At 42.0% G+C, this 17,119-nt stretch overlaps 1 protein-coding gene across 3 annotated transcripts in view; it reads right to left on the bottom strand.

The window, feature by feature from the left end:
- Positions 1 to 241: 241 nt before the first annotated feature.
- Positions 242 to 17,119, bottom strand: part of tox4b (TOX high mobility group box family member 4 b) — a gene marked incomplete at its 5' end in the record, with an annotated part of 52,192 nt that continues 35,314 nt past the window's right edge. For all 3 annotated transcript variants that reach the window (XM_084312824.1, XM_084312825.1, XM_084312823.1), the window contains 4 exons: positions 242 to 2,278; positions 7,556 to 7,710; positions 8,279 to 8,827; positions 14,388 to 14,468. In XM_084312824.1, the coding sequence (XP_084168950.1) occupies positions 2,218 to 2,278; positions 7,556 to 7,710; positions 8,279 to 8,827; positions 14,388 to 14,468 (846 nt within the window). In that variant the 3' untranslated portion in view covers positions 242 to 2,217. The remainder of the gene's footprint in view (positions 2,279 to 7,555; positions 7,711 to 8,278; positions 8,828 to 14,387; positions 14,469 to 17,119) is intronic.

Below are 17,119 nucleotides of genomic sequence, written 5' to 3' on the forward strand. Positions count from 1 at the left end.
AGGGCATTCTGACAGTACAGTAGTAACCTGGTATGTTACAGGGCATTCTGACAGTACAGCAGTAACCTGGTATGTTACAGGGCATTCTGACAGTACAGCAGTAACCTGGTATGTTACAGGGCATTCTGACAGTACAGGAGTAACCTGGTATGTTACAGGGCATTCTGACAGTACAGTAGTAACCTGGTATGTTACAGGGCATTCTGACAGTACAGCAGTAACCTGGTATGTTACAGGGCATTCTGACAGTACAGCAGTAACCTGGTATGTTACAGGGCATTCTGACAGTACAGGAGTAACCTGGTATGTTACAGGGCATTCTGACAGTACAGGAAGAACCAGTGGTGTAGTGGTATCATAGCTGAGGACGTGGGTATAATTTGATCCTACATTCCTATGCATTTCAGCTAGAATTGTCCTATCTCACAACAGTATTACTTTACTATGTAAACATAATGCATAATTATAGTCATGCGAGAGAGGAAAGGTTAACCCTCTCACTGAAATTGCCAAGTTATGATATTTTCCGTCCAAGTTTTCAGGTGTAGTGATCGTAGTCAATTGATAATCATTGTCTCTCTCTAAGCCATGTCTTTTAACTTATCAAGCAGCCATTACAAGGGCTAAAACATTGCAAAATCCCCATCCATTTTTGCTAGCCAACGTCTCTCCGTGAGGTGGAATCATGGTGAGGACAATTAGGTGTACTGATCAGTATAACTGATCCAGATACCCAGAACAAGAAATATGTATAGTTTAAAATACCCGCTTATAGCCTTGACTACACCACTAGCCACACTAGCTTGATAAGAAACTTCAATACGTTTCCTGTAAATGTTTAACCATCTTTTTACCTTTTCTCCCATCCCCCAATTTATTCTCTATGCCAATCCCCTTCCTGGTCATTGCGCTGCCCTACTGTCGGTCTGGGGAGGGTGTAGACTACCCCGTGCCTCCTCCGATACATAATGGATTCGCCTGCTGCTTCTTTTCACCCGACAGCTAGGAGTATCACTGGGAGAACATACCACGTGCAGAGGTTCACACACCATCTCCCCCAGATAACCTTCCTGCTGAACAGGCGCCCCAACCGACCAGCAGGAGTCACTATTGCAACGACCACCTGCAAACACTACCAATATTGTGTTCGTAGAGACGACAGACCAAGCTGGAGGTACCGTTGCCGGGAATTGAACCCAGGGTCTCTGCGGTGGTAGGCGGGTGCTTAGACCTCTTCACTACCCAGTCGCACCCGTTTAACCCTAGATTAACCCGGGCTAGTAGTGGGCATCGTAGAGAATGGGGGGGAAGAATTGATCAAATATGGAATAATCACAAGTTGCCATCAGGCTTTATGTTTCAGCAGCAAGGTACCCGCAAAATTATGATTTAACGTAAATCACTCATTGATTCAGACTCGATTTACACATATCCTCTTCAATTGTAACAGTCAAGGGAGGGGCGTGCACATGTGTAATCGCTGCTGTGCAGGGCTTAGGATCAATTAACTTTCAAATCAATCAGCTCGTACATTTTCCCTTTCTGTCTGTTGTCTGGAATAGCACTGTCGAAGCAATATGTTTGTGCACAATTTTGTATTAAATAGAAATGTATAAATAAAGTATATATATATATATATATATACATACATTTAAAAAATCAATTAGTTCCAAAATGTAAAAACGTTGTGATAATTGCCGTTTACTTGCCGACGACAGAACGTCCACTTGTTTACTCTCAATAGATTGGATTTGATAGTACAATCATTTCATTCCAAAAAATTTCCCAGCCGATATCTCATTTCAGAAAAAAGCAAATCCACTTCCTCAATTCACTGAATCGAAAGCAAATTCATCCCAAACCGGCTTCTGTGAAACGAATGTTCCACCAATCAATTACACTGTTAACAACCCGTGTCCCAACAACACTATCTTTTAAAAAATCATTTAAGAACACAAGAAACGTCATATAAAATAATCTCATTATTTATAAAGTTCATAATTTAAAATGCAAGAGCCGCGTGCACGGCGACGCCAAGTCTCTCCTGTCACTCCGTTTCGGGTTGTTTTTTTCCAGATGTTTCGTCGTTCGTCTCTGTCACAATGCGGCCCGTCTCCTCCTGAGCTCGAGTCCGCTAGCGATTCATTTGTTCATTTAATTGTGTCCGGCCTCCGTCCGCTGTGCGCTCCTTCCTCCCCCCGCGTCTGTGGCGGTTCCCTATGTGACCGTGGTGGTGGAGTTCAGCCCTCGGATGGCGCACCAGGCCATGAACACGTCCCTGGAGGGAGAGCGAGAGAACAGCAAGACACACGTCAACATGAGCACCTCGGACCAAAGGCCACTTGACTGCACTTCAGGTTTTCAGAGGAACCGTGTTTTCAAACGTTATTATCTGAAGATGATAAAGTTATCCTGTAAGTGTGTTGTGTTCATTCATAGTTAAAGACAGTAGGGGTTGAGTACTTTATTATCTACAGATGGTAAGTTAGAGTGTTGTGTTCATTCATAGTTAAAGACAGTAGAATTTGAGTACTTTATTATCTACAGATGATAAGTTAGAGTGTTGTGTTCATTCATAGTTAAAGACAGTAGAGGTTGAGTACTTTATTATCTACAGATGGTAAGTTCGGGTGTTATGTTCATTTATAGTTAAAGACAGTAGAGTTTGAGTACTTTATTATCTACAGATGGTAAGTTAGAGTGTTGTGTTCATTCATAGTTAAAGACAGTAGAGTTTGAGTACTTTATTATCTACAGTGTTGTGTTCATTCATAGTTAAAGACAGTAGAGTTTGAGTACTTTATTATCTACAGTGTTGTGTTCATTCATAGTTAAAGACAGTAGAGTTTGAGTGCTTTATTATCTACAGATGGTAAGTTAGAGTGTTGTGTTCATTCATAGTTAAAGACAGTAGAGTTTGAGTGCTTTATTATCTACAGATGGTAAGTTCGGGTGTTATGTTCATTTATAGTTAAAGACAGTAGAGTTTGAGTACTTTATTATCTACAGATGGTAAGTTACATTTATAATAAAGACAGTAGCGGTTGAATACTTACAGATGGTAAGTTAAGAGTGTTGTGTTCATTCCTAGTTAAAGACAGCAGTAGAGTTTGAGTACTTTATTATCTACAGATGGTAAGTTACATTCATAATAAAGACAGTAGAGGTTGAGTACTTTATTATCTAAAGATGGTGAGTTAGAGTGTTGTGTTCATTCCTAGTTAAAGACAGTAGGGGTTGAATACTTTATCTACAGATGGTAAATTAACCTGTTATCTGTAGACCGTTTTCGTCCTAAAGGTACATGCCTAAGTAAATGGAAGATTGCTCCACTTCTGCAAGGTCAATTTGCATGTTCTTGGTATCTAGGAACATCTAGGGACCTGGGGGTATGTATTTCCAGTGTCAGAAATATTGTGTCTGTTACTAGTAATTATTCAATTGTAATGAATAAATTAATTATGATTAATTATGATTTATGATTTTGATGATCAAAAATTGATACGGGTAGGAGAAAATGCTCACTGAGCTCATTCACCACCTTATTGAGATCATGTGTACAAAAAATCTAAGCAAATGAACCACGGGAAGATGATTAAACAGAAGGATTTATAGATACAGTAATTAATGATAATCGACTTTAATTATAAATTCATATTTGACCTTGACCTTATTATGGCCAAATCATACATCTATGGATAGGGACAATGCTCCTCTTTCCAATGGCAGGGTTGGATCTGGAATTAGTCATTTCTTGCGGTTTTTACGATAATTAGCATTTTCTGATAAATTTGTATTTCCGATAAATCGTATAAAACATCAGTAAAAATGAAAATATACACTTTGACTACTGTTTTTGATAGGGTTATGGTCTTTACTCTTGGCTACAAATTTTTTTTTTAAACATTGACCTCTTAACATCCAAGGGCCCACATGTGGACGATTCTTTGCCGACCTCTAGTGGCTCGGGTGTGCATTTCTTTTAATACAATATATAGATGGAATTAAAGCCCTATTTGTTGCCTGTCGATTGCCCTTTCAGGTGACAAAATCCGTTCAGCGGTCCTCGAGTTACATGCCGATATGTGAGGCGTGCCCCAAAGTACACAAAAGTACACATTACCACCCCCGACTCCCGAGGCTCTAGCTCCGTCAATCATTTGGCGATCTCGAAAATCTTTGCACAGGATTGTAGCCAATGAGTGTGGCTTTCCAATGATACCCCATGGTATGATAATTGGGGATCTAATACGGTCTCTATTGATCGATTTATGATAAAGAAAAACTCCAACATTTTGGGAAATTAGCTTATTTAACATCTTCCCTGGAGTTAGACAAGAAGATACATCTAAGATATGTCTATAGCAGCGGAAAACGTTTATTTTGTACATTATCTAACGTTAACACGAACCTAAACTAACTTTAGGTTAGTTGTAATGTTAGTTTAGGTTCGTGTTAACGTTAGATAATGTACAAAATAAACGTTTTCCGCCGCTATAGACGTCGCTCTTTTATTTGGAAAACCCAGAAAGGAAGTCATTATATTTGCTTTAGCGACTGTCCGGGTCTGTGTTAGCTCCGGTTAGCTTCGTGCAGTAGTTAGTATTATATTATCATTACCAGCCATTGGATTACTGTTTTCTAAATTGGGGAGGCTTTTAATCATCAAGGTAAGAGGATTTTAAGTCATGGTATCCATAAACTTCAATCGGTTCGGATCATTTGAATGAGATGAGAATGTAAACAAACACGGCGTCACATTAGAAAGTAGCACTGAAATCACTGCGCCCAGAGACGAGTGCTTAGGCAAAAAATAGTTCCAAGTATATCTGCTTAGAAAACGTAATTGTCTAACTAAATTATTTTTTATTTCTTCACGTGGTAAATACACAGGCCACAACATGTTTACAGGAACGTTTTGGAGTTGTATTTGGAGTGTAGTTGGTGACTGTAAGACCCTGTAGGGAACGTCAGGCTATTGCCCCCCCCCACTTCCAGTGATGAAGCTAAGCTACGCTAACGGAGCGGCTGTTCCCTAAGCCTAATGCATGCACAGAGACAAAAAAGGTATGTATCTTCTTGTCTAACTCCAGGGAAGATGTTAAATAAGCTAATTTCCCAAAATGTTGGAGTTTTCCTTTAAGGCTTAACAGAGTGTTGTGTTCATTCATAATTAACACTTTGGTCGCCAAAAACGCCTTACCACGTCATTCCCCGCCATGCTCATTCTGCCAAAGACGCCGTACCACGTCTTTGATATCAATATTTCAAAAATCTGTGATCGCAATCATATTTCTCCCCCGGAGACTTGAGATCTACTGTTGATCCCCTCTCAACTCTCCAACGGTTCAAGAGCGCCATCTGGTGGCCGATCGGCGGATCGCTCAAACCGGAAACCAGAAACGGAAGCTGGTGCTCATTCCAATTCGGTCCGATCACTCGCTAATAGTCCCAGGACTCGAGCTAGACACAATGGATAGCAATCCGTTACCAATAACTCGATAAACAACATGATTTGGACGTATATACTATTATATAACCTGGAGATGGATCGCATATTTCTACATCCCATAATAGGAATATTTCTGCTCCACGCTCATCGCCCAACGCTACGAGGGAGCTACGGTGAGATTCAGCGTTTTTTTTAACGTGTTCGATATAAACTGCTCTGATGATCATATCACCCACACTAGATGAATCATCTAACGTTGGCCACGGAATTATAAACGACCCCCCCCCCCATCCGGTCAACATCAGATGATAAGTAGTAACTTCTAGAAGCACGTCCATTTGACATTTTTTATCTCGCGCAGATTGCTATCAAACTGTATTTGATCATCAATATAATGCATTTGGAGCTATAAATCACGTTCTGGAGAATGCTGCAGAGATAAAAACATACTTATACTTTAGACCGTATTTTAGTATGAATATGTGAATGAAAAAGTATAACGTTGCTACACCCTGAACAATAGATACTTGACGTTGAATGGGCCATAGTAATGTCAATTTAGCAATACAATTTAAAAAGTTATAGCCCTGCAAAGAAGGGGAACTTCTCCATAGACAAATAGAGCTGGCGTGGGATGGTTTATTGTGAATATAAGCCTGGCGACCAAAGTGTTAAAGACAGCAGTAGAGTTTGAGTACTTTATTATCTACAGATGGTAAGTTAGTGTTGTGTTCATTCATAGTTAAAGACAGTAGAGGTTGAGTACTTTATTATCTACAGATGGTAAGTTAGAGTGTTGTGTTCATTCATAGTTAAAGACAGTAGAGTTTGAGAACTTTATTAAATGTTACTTGTCCTGTTTGGACATGTTATGTTTTTTGTAGGTTTTTATTGATTTTTTTTGCTACTGGGCAGTCCGGTAGAGAGAGAGAGGAAGAATGGGAGATAGACGAGGGGAAGACATTTGGCGAAGGTCGCCGAGTCCGGGAGTCGAACCTGGGACGGCCGTGTTACACCGTAGTGCTGTACGCGGTGCGCCACTCGGGCGCCCGAGAACTTTATTATCTACAGATGGTAAGTTACATTCATAATAAAGACAGTAGAGGTTGAATACTTTATTATCTACAGATGGTAAGTTAGTGTTGTGTTCATTCATAGTTAAAGACAGCAGTAGAGTTTGAGTACTTTATTATCTACAGATGGTAAGTTAAGAGTGTTGTGTTCATTCATAGTTAAAGACAGCAGTAGAGTTTGAGTACTTTATTATCTACAGATGGTAAGTTACATTCATAATAAAGACAGTAGAGGTTGAGTACTTTATTATCGAAAGATGTAAGTTAGAGTGCTGTGTTCATTCATAGTTAAAGACAGTAGAGGTTGAGTACTTTCTTTTTTTGATCCACTTTTTCTCCCATCCCAATTTCGTATATCCAATTCTTCGCTCCCCTGTCTTGAACGTTGCTAGACTATGCCTCCCACTGGTCGGCTGTATTGAGGACAGAAGCCTTGCATCAACGTGTCCCCTCCGGTACACGAGGAGGCAGCCTGTCGCATCTTTTCACTGGAGTAGCTTGAGCTCTGAGTGGTGAGGAGTAACGCGTGGGAGGCTCACGCTGCCCCCGTCACTTCCTGCTTCCGTCGCACCGGCGTCACCAAACCAACCTGTAGGAGTCGCTGTCCACAACGTCAAATCCCCACCCACCGGCTTTCCCACCCTCTAACACTTGCCAATTGTGTTAGTATGAACAACCGGCCACCCGGTAGCAACGCAGAGAGCTGGGCTTGAACCCAGCGTCTCCTGCGTTAGAGGCGAGCGCCTTGCCCACTGCGCCAATCAGCCGCCCCATGGTTGAGTACTTTCTAGAGATACATCACATTCACACTTCAAGTAATTTGGATTGACTTTACATCTGTAAATACAAAACTCTGTTGGTCCAAGGAAAGCAGTTGTGATTGGGATAATCAAGAAAAGAGGGATTTTCAGTTTTCATTCCAAACTATTTCTACTCGGAAACAACTCATCTTCACATTGAGTGTGTGATTGCACAATTACTTGAACTGAACTTAAACAGAAGGTGTCTTTCTGTTTGTTTGTTTCCATACCTGCAGTGTATGGCCACACACTCATTACTGCAATACTCCTCGTCCCAGTCTTTGCTCTCAACAGCCGGGTTGGTGCAACCTGCACGCACACAGATGTTTGGACTGACCGTAGGGGCCAGGGCAGGGCCAGGGGCCACATTCACCTCTACCTCCATCTGTAGAGTGTGTGTGTGAGTGAGTGAGTGAGTGAGTGAGTGAGTGAGTGAGTGAGTGAGTGAGTGAGTGAGTGAGTGAGTGAGTGAGTGAGTGAGTGAGTGAGTGAGTGAGTGAGTGAGTGAGTGAGTGAGTGAGTGAGTGAGTGAGTGAGTGAGTGAGTGAGTGAGTGAGTGAGTGAGAGAGAGAGAGAGAGAGAGAGAGAGAGAGAGAAAGGGGGAGGAGGCGATGAAAGATATAAGAATATATTGACGCCAGGTAAACGTTACAAACTTTAACTTAATAATGTTAATAATTAAAATAATAATGCTAATATACCTCACTGCATCAAAAACTATATTTAGCAACTTCACTGCTATGCTGCTATACTCCTTCAGAATAAAGTTTTCTAGATTAAATTGTGATTATATTTATGTCCTCCTCCTCCTCCACCCTATATCAACATAACGAGGGCAATTTCATTCCTTGAGGATCCATTCATCCTCCTCCATTCATTCCCACCAGAGAGGCTCACAGCGTTTGAATTATGTTATTATTTGGTGTAACATCTCTTTATTCCTCCATTCTTACCCCTTCCTCTCCCTCGGCCACCTCCTCCCCCGTTGTCACCATGGCGGCCGGCCGGCCCACCATCACGGCGACAGGAGCGCTGGGAACCGAGCGGAGCGCGGAGGGTGGCACCATCTTGATCTGCAGAGGCGGCGGCGGGCCGGTGGAGGCGGAGGCACCCCCGCCGCGTGGTTTGGCCTGCAGAGGGGGCGGCGCCTGGGCGCGTACCATGCGCGGCGGCGGAGGGGTGTTCTGCATCTGCTGCAGCGGAGGGGGCTGCCGCGCCGAGGAGGCCGCCAGCGACGTGACCGTGACGTTGGCGCCGGACGCCGTGTGCCTGATGATAATCTTGGTGACGGTGGGGGGGCTCGGGGCGGGCGGGGGCTTGATGGCACCGGTGCGGGAGCGCGTGGAGACCTGCGGGAGGTCCAGGATGATGTTGGAGGTGCAGATGTTGGTGATGGTGTTCTCCTCAGGGTTGTACTGCTGGGCCCGGGTGGTGCGGGGGGCGGAGGCGGAGAAGGCGGGGGGCAGCGGTGACGTCTCGGCCTCCAGGACTTCGATGCTAGGCTGAGGAGAGGACGGGGAAGGGAAGAAGACATGAGACGTGAGGGACACGGCATGTCTTTGGATGGTTTCTTAAGGCTGTCCTCCATTTAAGACTTTCTTAAAGTGACTAAAATAGCCATTAGGAGTTTGTGGTCTAAATTGAGTAGTTGATTCGTATCATTGTCCTTCCGCAGACTCAGACTCAGACCTCTCCGCTCTAGTGCTTATTAAAGACCAAAGGATATTATATAAACTCAGACTAGATGACTCCCATTAGATGACTAATCTATTAACAGAGGACAGCCCAAGTTTTCGTGGTGTACAGCATCTGCTTAAATTAATAATAGGGGGCGCCCTCGTGGCGCATACCATAGTGCCTTGCGCACCTACGCGGCCGACCCGGGTTCGATCCCAGCTCCCGTCGTTATTTGTCGCATGTCCTCCCCACCTCTCCTCCCGTTCGCCCTCTCCTCTGTCGGTCCTGCGTGACCAATAAAGCTGTAAAAATGCAATTTTTTTTTTTTTTTATTAATAATAGGACGTCCCTCAACTAATAGAAAATCGACTGCTCCATATCCATCAACAACCACTCTATCCTCCCCTCCCCCACAGTGAAAAACCTGGGTGTTCTTTTTGCCCCCAAACTAACATTCGAACCACACACATCAATAACATCACCAAGACATGCTACTTTCACCTCAGGAACATTTCCTGCATTAGATCACTACTGTCCCCCTCAAGGCCTCTACATGCTACAGCAACTTCAAAGCAACTGCAACACAACATCAGCGCGATTTCAACACGGTTGTTGCAGAGGGTCTTGTAGACTGTGTTGCGAGGATGTTGCGTACATCTCCCCAAAATCTAATCTAAACAACCGTTGCGTTGATATTGCGTAGCAGTGATTGGTTGGTAGTGAATGGGGGCGGGGCTGTCATAGAATAATATTGGTCCCGCAGCGAGGAATACCATCCTCCATTGTTGTAGCCAGCCAGCTAGCGTTGATGATGCTATTCAATGCTCTATCATACCCAACTAACGTCAATGCCGTTCAGAATTTATTAACATAGCTACAACAACACACAGTAACGTTAATATAATTACATGCATCATTGTTTACAATGAACGGTGGGGCAGTTCGAAAGGACTGGACACGGACAAGTTGTTAAACAGCAATCAATTAATTTAATATAACAGGTAGTTCGAGCTGCATTTTCGTGCCTACAACCACAGCCACAGGGATATATCCAGCTTTGACGAGCTCTCTCTCCTCCTGCCGATTAAATTCAGCAGCTCTTCCTCGACCCCGAGTGCCTGTAGCTGCCTGCATTTGCACAAAGGCGTCCATCCCTGCTGCTAGCTAACGTTAAAACTAACCTAAAGTTACACAAGCAGAATACATCACAAATACTTCCGGTCAGGGGATTTCAAAATAAAAGAGCGACGTCTAAAAGCACCGGAAATACGTTTATTTTGTACATTATCTAACGTTAACACGAACCTAAACTAACTTTAGATTAGTTTAGGTTCGTGTTAACGTTAGATAATGTACAAAATAAACGTATTTACGGGGGTTTTAGACGTCGCTCTTTTATTTTGAAATCCCCCGACCGGAAGTAAAAAAATAATGCTTCTTTTTCTGCTTGTTATCAATGGGTTGGTTGAGAAGGGAAGTTTCATCTATCTAGGGAACCTAGCTACATCCGGGGTCCAATGTTGCATAGGCTGCACGTGGATGTTGCAGAAGCATAAAGGCAGAGTGTCTGCAACACCGTTGCTTTGTCGATGTTGTGTTGCAGTTGCTTTGAAGTTTCTGTAGCATGCAGAGGCCTTCAGACACTGAAAAGCTGGTTCATGCCCTCATCTTCTCCCGTCTCTAGACTATTGTAATGCATTGCTCATTGGCTCAACATCTAAATCCCTCCATAAACTTCAACTAGTCCAGAACACCTCAGTATGCATCATCACCCGCTGCCCCATGTTCACCCACATCACACCTGTCCTCTCCTCACTTCACTGGCTCCCTGTTAAGTATAGGATTGACTTTAAGATCTGTCTCCTCACTTACAAAGCCTTCCACTCCCTAGCACCTGCTTACATCTACAACCTTCTTCAACACTACACTCCCTCCCACTCATCCAACTTAGCCCTTCTGAGCACACCACACTACCGCCTTAAGTCCACAGAAAACAAATCATTCTCCTCCTCTGTTCCCAGACTCTGGAATCAACTCACATTACACATCAAAGAAACCCCATCCGTAGAAACATTTAAGTCCCAACTCAAAACCCACCTGTTAAACCTTGCAGTGTTTCCCACAGTATTTTCAGAGACTATGGGGGGTGAACCTCTGACCCTCTAGGGGGGTCCGGGGGCATGCCCCCCCGTAACTTTTCTTAATTTGTTTTGTACATTTTAAAGTTAAATGCATCAATCTGTTGCACTTTGAGAGCAAAATAAAGAGGCTAGATCTATGATGAACTTTGTGCTCAAAACACAAAATAGGCTAGACTAGTGCTTCCCAATCCTCTCCTCGAAGCACCCCAGCCGTTCCATGTATTTGTTAAATTCCACCACCAGCACACCTGATTCAACTTAACTAGCCCTTTATTAGTTGAATCAGGTGTGCTGGTGGTGTAATTTAACAAATACATGGAACGGCTGGGGTGTCTCGAGGAGAGGTTTGGGAACCACATACATTTGAGGCCATCAAAGAAATGAAGCAAAAGTGGTTACCTGTGTTGAACTGGTTTATTTTTTAGAAAGTTTAAAAATATAGTGGATTACTATTACGACTACTACCACTGCCAATACTACTGATACATCCCTATTGGCAAACTTTATATTTAAAAAAATAGTAAAAAATAATAATAAATAAAAAATTAAAGAACATTAAAATATATATAAAAAAAAATTGGTTCATTATACAACTGTGGCGAGTCGCCACAGTCTAGGTAATTAATGGGAAACCCTGCCTTGCATACCCTCACTCCTGACCCTCCAACCCCTGCATCACTTACATTTTCACTTTTGTACACACCTATATTTTAGTATTATTATTTATTTAAATTTTATCTCTGTTTTGTCTCTAAGCTGTCTCCCTTTCTCTGTAGTATCCCCACCATGTTGTCATTGTGAAAGTCCATGTACTGTGTTTGTTCATGTACTGTGTTTGTCCATATACCATAAAATGTAATGTATGTAAAGCGCTTTGAGATACTTTATGTAAGGCGCTATATAAAATAAATCTATTATTATTATTATTAATATAACTAACTAATAATAAAGCGACTTGCTTATACTTAACACTTTGGATGCCAAAAACAATTAAAGTCGTTTCTGGGCCTAAGTCGTTCAGTGCAAAAAAAAGTTTCTGGGTCGTTATTCCTTTTTTTCCTATATTTTTATTCATTATCCACCCAGGGAGCCTGTTGTACCATTATGGAATGAGTCTGAGGTCCCCAAGGTGCAATACCGGCCGCATCCCGCTAGACGGCAGTATCGAGCACACTTTGCAACCTTGTATCTTTCTCTGTGGGACGGCCAAACGTCTCCGATTTCATGTTTCCTTGTCGGGCGAGGGCAGCCGTTCTGCCGGTTCCATCGAAGCGCGTAAAATAACCCTGATCCATATGTTGTGGTGGATTATTCCATGGACCAAATGGGCATTGGATGTACCAGATGGCGATCAAACAATTGGAATATTATTTTTGGAATACTCCCGATCACAGGTGAGAATGATCTGGCGTACATTTTTGCTTGATCCTGCAATGCTTTTACACCGATCGGGCTGATAATCGTTTTTAGTGTTCAATGCGAATGCCGTTACTGACAATCAAATAATCAGAAACGACCCCCCCCCCCCTTTCATACATTCATGATGGGACATAATACCTATGATATAGATTTGATTTCGGGATAATAGCGTATACAGGCAAGAAATGGCAACGTCTATAGTGGAATGGACGTATAGGGCTTTAACTCAGCATTTCATGAATTACCCTAGACCGCTCTAAAACCATACTTATATTCACCACGGTATAACACGGGAACGTATGGATGGACAAATTTATTATTTTTCACATATTGAACGATAGATAGGTGATGTCAAATGGGCTATAGTATTGTATCCATAGCTATAATATAGAATATAGTTATAGCTCTACAAACAAGGTGATGGATCCCTATATATCTAATGGTGGCGTCGCAACAGACGGCTTCGTCTAATGGCCGGCACTGAAAGTGTTAAGGTTCCCCAAGCTTATTGCTTTCTATTTTAGTGCTCCATACTCTTGGAAGTATATGCCCTTCAATGCACTTTAAAATGTTATCCTCTTCGAACCTTAGGACAATTTATAGCTTTAATTAATAACCATTGTATTTCATTTTGTAATTGCTTTTAGAACTTGTTTTTATCGTGCTGACTACTTGTTTTTATCTTTGTGTTATTCTATCTCTTTTAGTTGTACAGTATACTCAACGCCACTGTAAATGAGGGAAACCTCAGTGTCCCTGGAGTTTAAATAAAGGTTGAATGAAAACCTTTACTTTAAAGACTAGAAGAGTAAACCTCCACGTTGCAGCTCCACAAGACGACTACAAAGAAACAAACAGGAGACTCTTGTGTCGCCGCACAATATATAAAAATTAGGGACGTCCCAATACATTTCAGACCAAGTACAAGTACATACATTTGAGTACTTGCCGATACCAAGTACCGATATGAGTACTTAATAATAACATTACAGTTCTAACAATGGCTTTGAAAATATGAGTTTTATTTTCATCAGATGTTCCTCACTTTCTGACTTTCTTAACAAATTACATACAACATGGTGCTGTTGCTGACATTTTAAAGGTGCTATAGATAAGATCTTTATATAGACTAATCGTCGACATAGACTAATCGTCCAAAACAATATGTATGCATGTGTGTGTCACTGGAATTTCCCCAAGGGGATCAATAAAGGAATATCTTATCTTATCTTATCCACAGAGCTTTTAGAAAGGTGCAGAATAAAAGTACCCCCCCCCCCCCCCCCCACCCTAAAGTTTTCCATTTATGAATTTATAATTTTAAAAGATTTGGCGGGTCCAAAATGAATGTTGTTGTTTACATGTTGTTGTGCATGGATCTCTACTTCGCATCTCTTCACGTGGAATGCTCCTGATTGGATACAAATGACATGCTGGTGTTCTAGTGGGACATCTAGTGGCTCAATGTTATCTATAGCGCCTTTGAGTTAAAATAATATAAATCATATAAATATAAATATTTTTTTAAAGTAACAATCCATTTTGTGTTATCCTGAACAAACATGACACTGAGTAGTAGTATTCAAGTCATTTCACAAGTACAAGTATGTGAGCACAGTATCGGACGAGATACCAATACTGGCATTGGGACATCCCTAATGAAAATGGAACAAACCACGTTGCTCTCTGTGTGTCTTCGCTCTGAGAGATTATGTACCGGTCCTGTGATCCCAGTTAGATCACGGCAAAAACATAACCACTCAGAATCTAAATGTAAATCCAGAATAAAAATGTAAACCAAAGAGCGACATCCTTGGTTTCTCACCTGAGAGATCTGATTGGCTCTGTAGGCTGCAAGCACTTTCAAGTATTCCTTCTTTGCAGATTCGTTTTTCCTCTTGTAAACCTGAGAGAGGAACAAGCACAATATGCAAACATGTGTAAATTGAGATTCAAAAATGTTCTCCAGTATAATTTGCCACAAGGTTTAGGAACCAGAAACTATTTAAAAAAAAGTTTACAAATATTTTCTTGTTATAACATTTATTTATATTTGTATTATTATTTGTATTCATGTATATTTTATATCGTCACACATAATCTGTACTGGTATTTTGTTCCCCTATATACATCAGGGTTGTAACAATACACACATTTTAACAGTCAATGTGAATTTTCATTTTTGAGGTGACGATTCTTTCTAAATTCAAAATCTCCAAACGATCCTGCTTAGCAAAAGTCCTGGTAAATTATCAACTTAAATCATTTCTTTCAAGTCACTCAGTACTTGTTACATCTGGACCAATCTGGATTAAGAGCTGATCACAGCATCATTTCAGCTATTAGTTACAATGATAATAATATAATAATATTATATTATTCTCTCTGAGTGGTTGTCTCGTAGTGTTGACCAAGGTGGTGGATGTCTCGGGGTCTTGGCCAAGATTGCAGTGACTGTTCTACGTGCACCACCGAGGCCATGGATCAGCTTCTTACCGTCTTCTGTCCGTGGTCTGTCAACGTGGTTTAGACGTGGAGTTCATTGCTGGGTTAAGTACTTCTATTCTATTCACATAATATGCTTACTAGTTAGTTACTACATATATCTATTCTATTCACATATATGCTTACCACTTGTATCTATTGCTATGTCCGCCCATCACAATCACGCAAACTGTCTAACGCAGACCTGGGCAATTACGGCCCACGGGCCACTTCCGGTCCTTTGGGCGTCCGTGTCCGGCCCGCGGTAAAATTTTTCAATGGGAGATAATGAATATTGAGCAGAATTAAGTTCAAGTTATCATTGGTTCGGCCCTCCAACACAGTTCAGGTTTCTCATGTGGCCCCTTGTAAAAGTGAATTGCCCACCCCTGGTCTAACGCCTGTGTCTGCACACAGAGCGACAACACAAGCCAGTCAACGTGAGACCGCGGTCCGTGTACGTTTTGATAGTTGTTTTGGTGGCCAAATAATCCAAAACGAATCCAACGAACAACACACGCGAGCATTCAATGACATGAGCGGGTCCATGAGCGTTTTTGTTCACTCTAGTCTTGTGTTAGTTGTGTGTTGCACTGCAGTAGTGGAGGCTCTACTCTGCTGACATAGTGCTGCACTTCCTGGTTTAATAGCACAGTCTTCAGGTGCTCAGAGTCAGAGATATATATATCATCTTAAATGTCATGACTAGATTTGTACATAATTCAACATATGTGTAAAGAAACAACATATTCCAGTTAACGGTATATTTTTTTAATGATTCGTTACGGTATAAATTAGGTTAACTGGAGCTTAGTATTGCTATTGCTTGGTATTAGAGGGGCTTGTCGCGGCTCATGCGCGGGCGTAAGCGATAACTGGCGGCGATAAGGGGGGCGTAATAGCGTAGGGTCACGTGGGCTTAGTGGCCAATCAGAGGAACCCGGAAACCCAACTGCGTTGTAGAAAGTTGTAGAAAGCATGGGGACGCGCATTAACGTGTGTTGTCGGGCCTTACAAATAAATTTGATTTGATATTAATGATATTGTCTCATTAATGATGTTGTCAAGCCCATCTTTCTGCTGATGACACTATTGTGTATTGTATCGCTGACTCTGTACAACTGGTCATTGTGAACTTGCAATTTTCCTTTAATGGTCTTCAGGACGTGCTTATTAATCTTAAATTGGTACAGCAAGTAAAACAAAATTCATGCTGTTTAAGAGCACCAGAAATATTGATTACAATGGTTTGTGTAATCCATTGTGAGTGGTTCTAGCATTGAGAGAGTCACAGAGTATAAATATCATCACATCTGGCTTGATGAGAGTTCACAGCAAGCTGTGACGGAAAATTGTCTTCTTCTACAGAAATAGAACCATCTTTCCTTTGATTAGTATGAAAAAAAAACATTGAAACAGTTTGTTCTGAGTTTGGAAGGTCTGCCTTTTTCCCTTAATGCTCCAGACTCACGGAACATCCTTCAACACACTTTACAGATCAATACTCTTCCAACCTAGGTGGGCAGGTGGCGCACGGAGATTACGTTCGTCACCAACACCGGGAGACACTGGATTCGCCTGTTCGAATCCAGCTCCCGGCGTTGCTATCAGCTTGGCTGGCCTCTCACACTGATACAATTGGCTGTATCAGAGGGTGGGAAAGGCTGAAGGGTGGGTCCTGGGCGTTGTGGACAGCGACCCCTACAGTTCGGTCGGGGCACCTGCTCAGCAAGGGTTGGAACTAAGGAGAGATAGTGTGGCCTCCCACACGCTACACTCTCCCCGGTGAGAAAGCATGTGACAGTCTCCGGTCTCCCGGACCAACAGTAGGGGAAAAGTACGCAACAACCAGGAAGGGTGGGATGGGAGAAAAATCGGGAAAAAAGAGGGGAAGATAATAAAAAAAAATTAAAATACTCTTCCAACCTACGCACAGCTCAACCATGATCACCAGCACCCACTGTGTATCAATCTGTAACTGTTTTAGTTGATTTTCTTTGTTTTTATTTTGTATATTAGGTGACTTCCCCCTGTAATAGCTTTGTCTTTATCTTGTTGTGTTACTACTTTTAA

The sequence above is a fragment of the Notolepis coatsorum genome (assembly GCF_963971535.1).
Source record: "Notolepis coatsorum genome assembly, chromosome: 4".
Lineage (NCBI taxonomy): Eukaryota > Metazoa > Chordata > Actinopteri > Aulopiformes > Paralepididae > Notolepis > Notolepis coatsorum.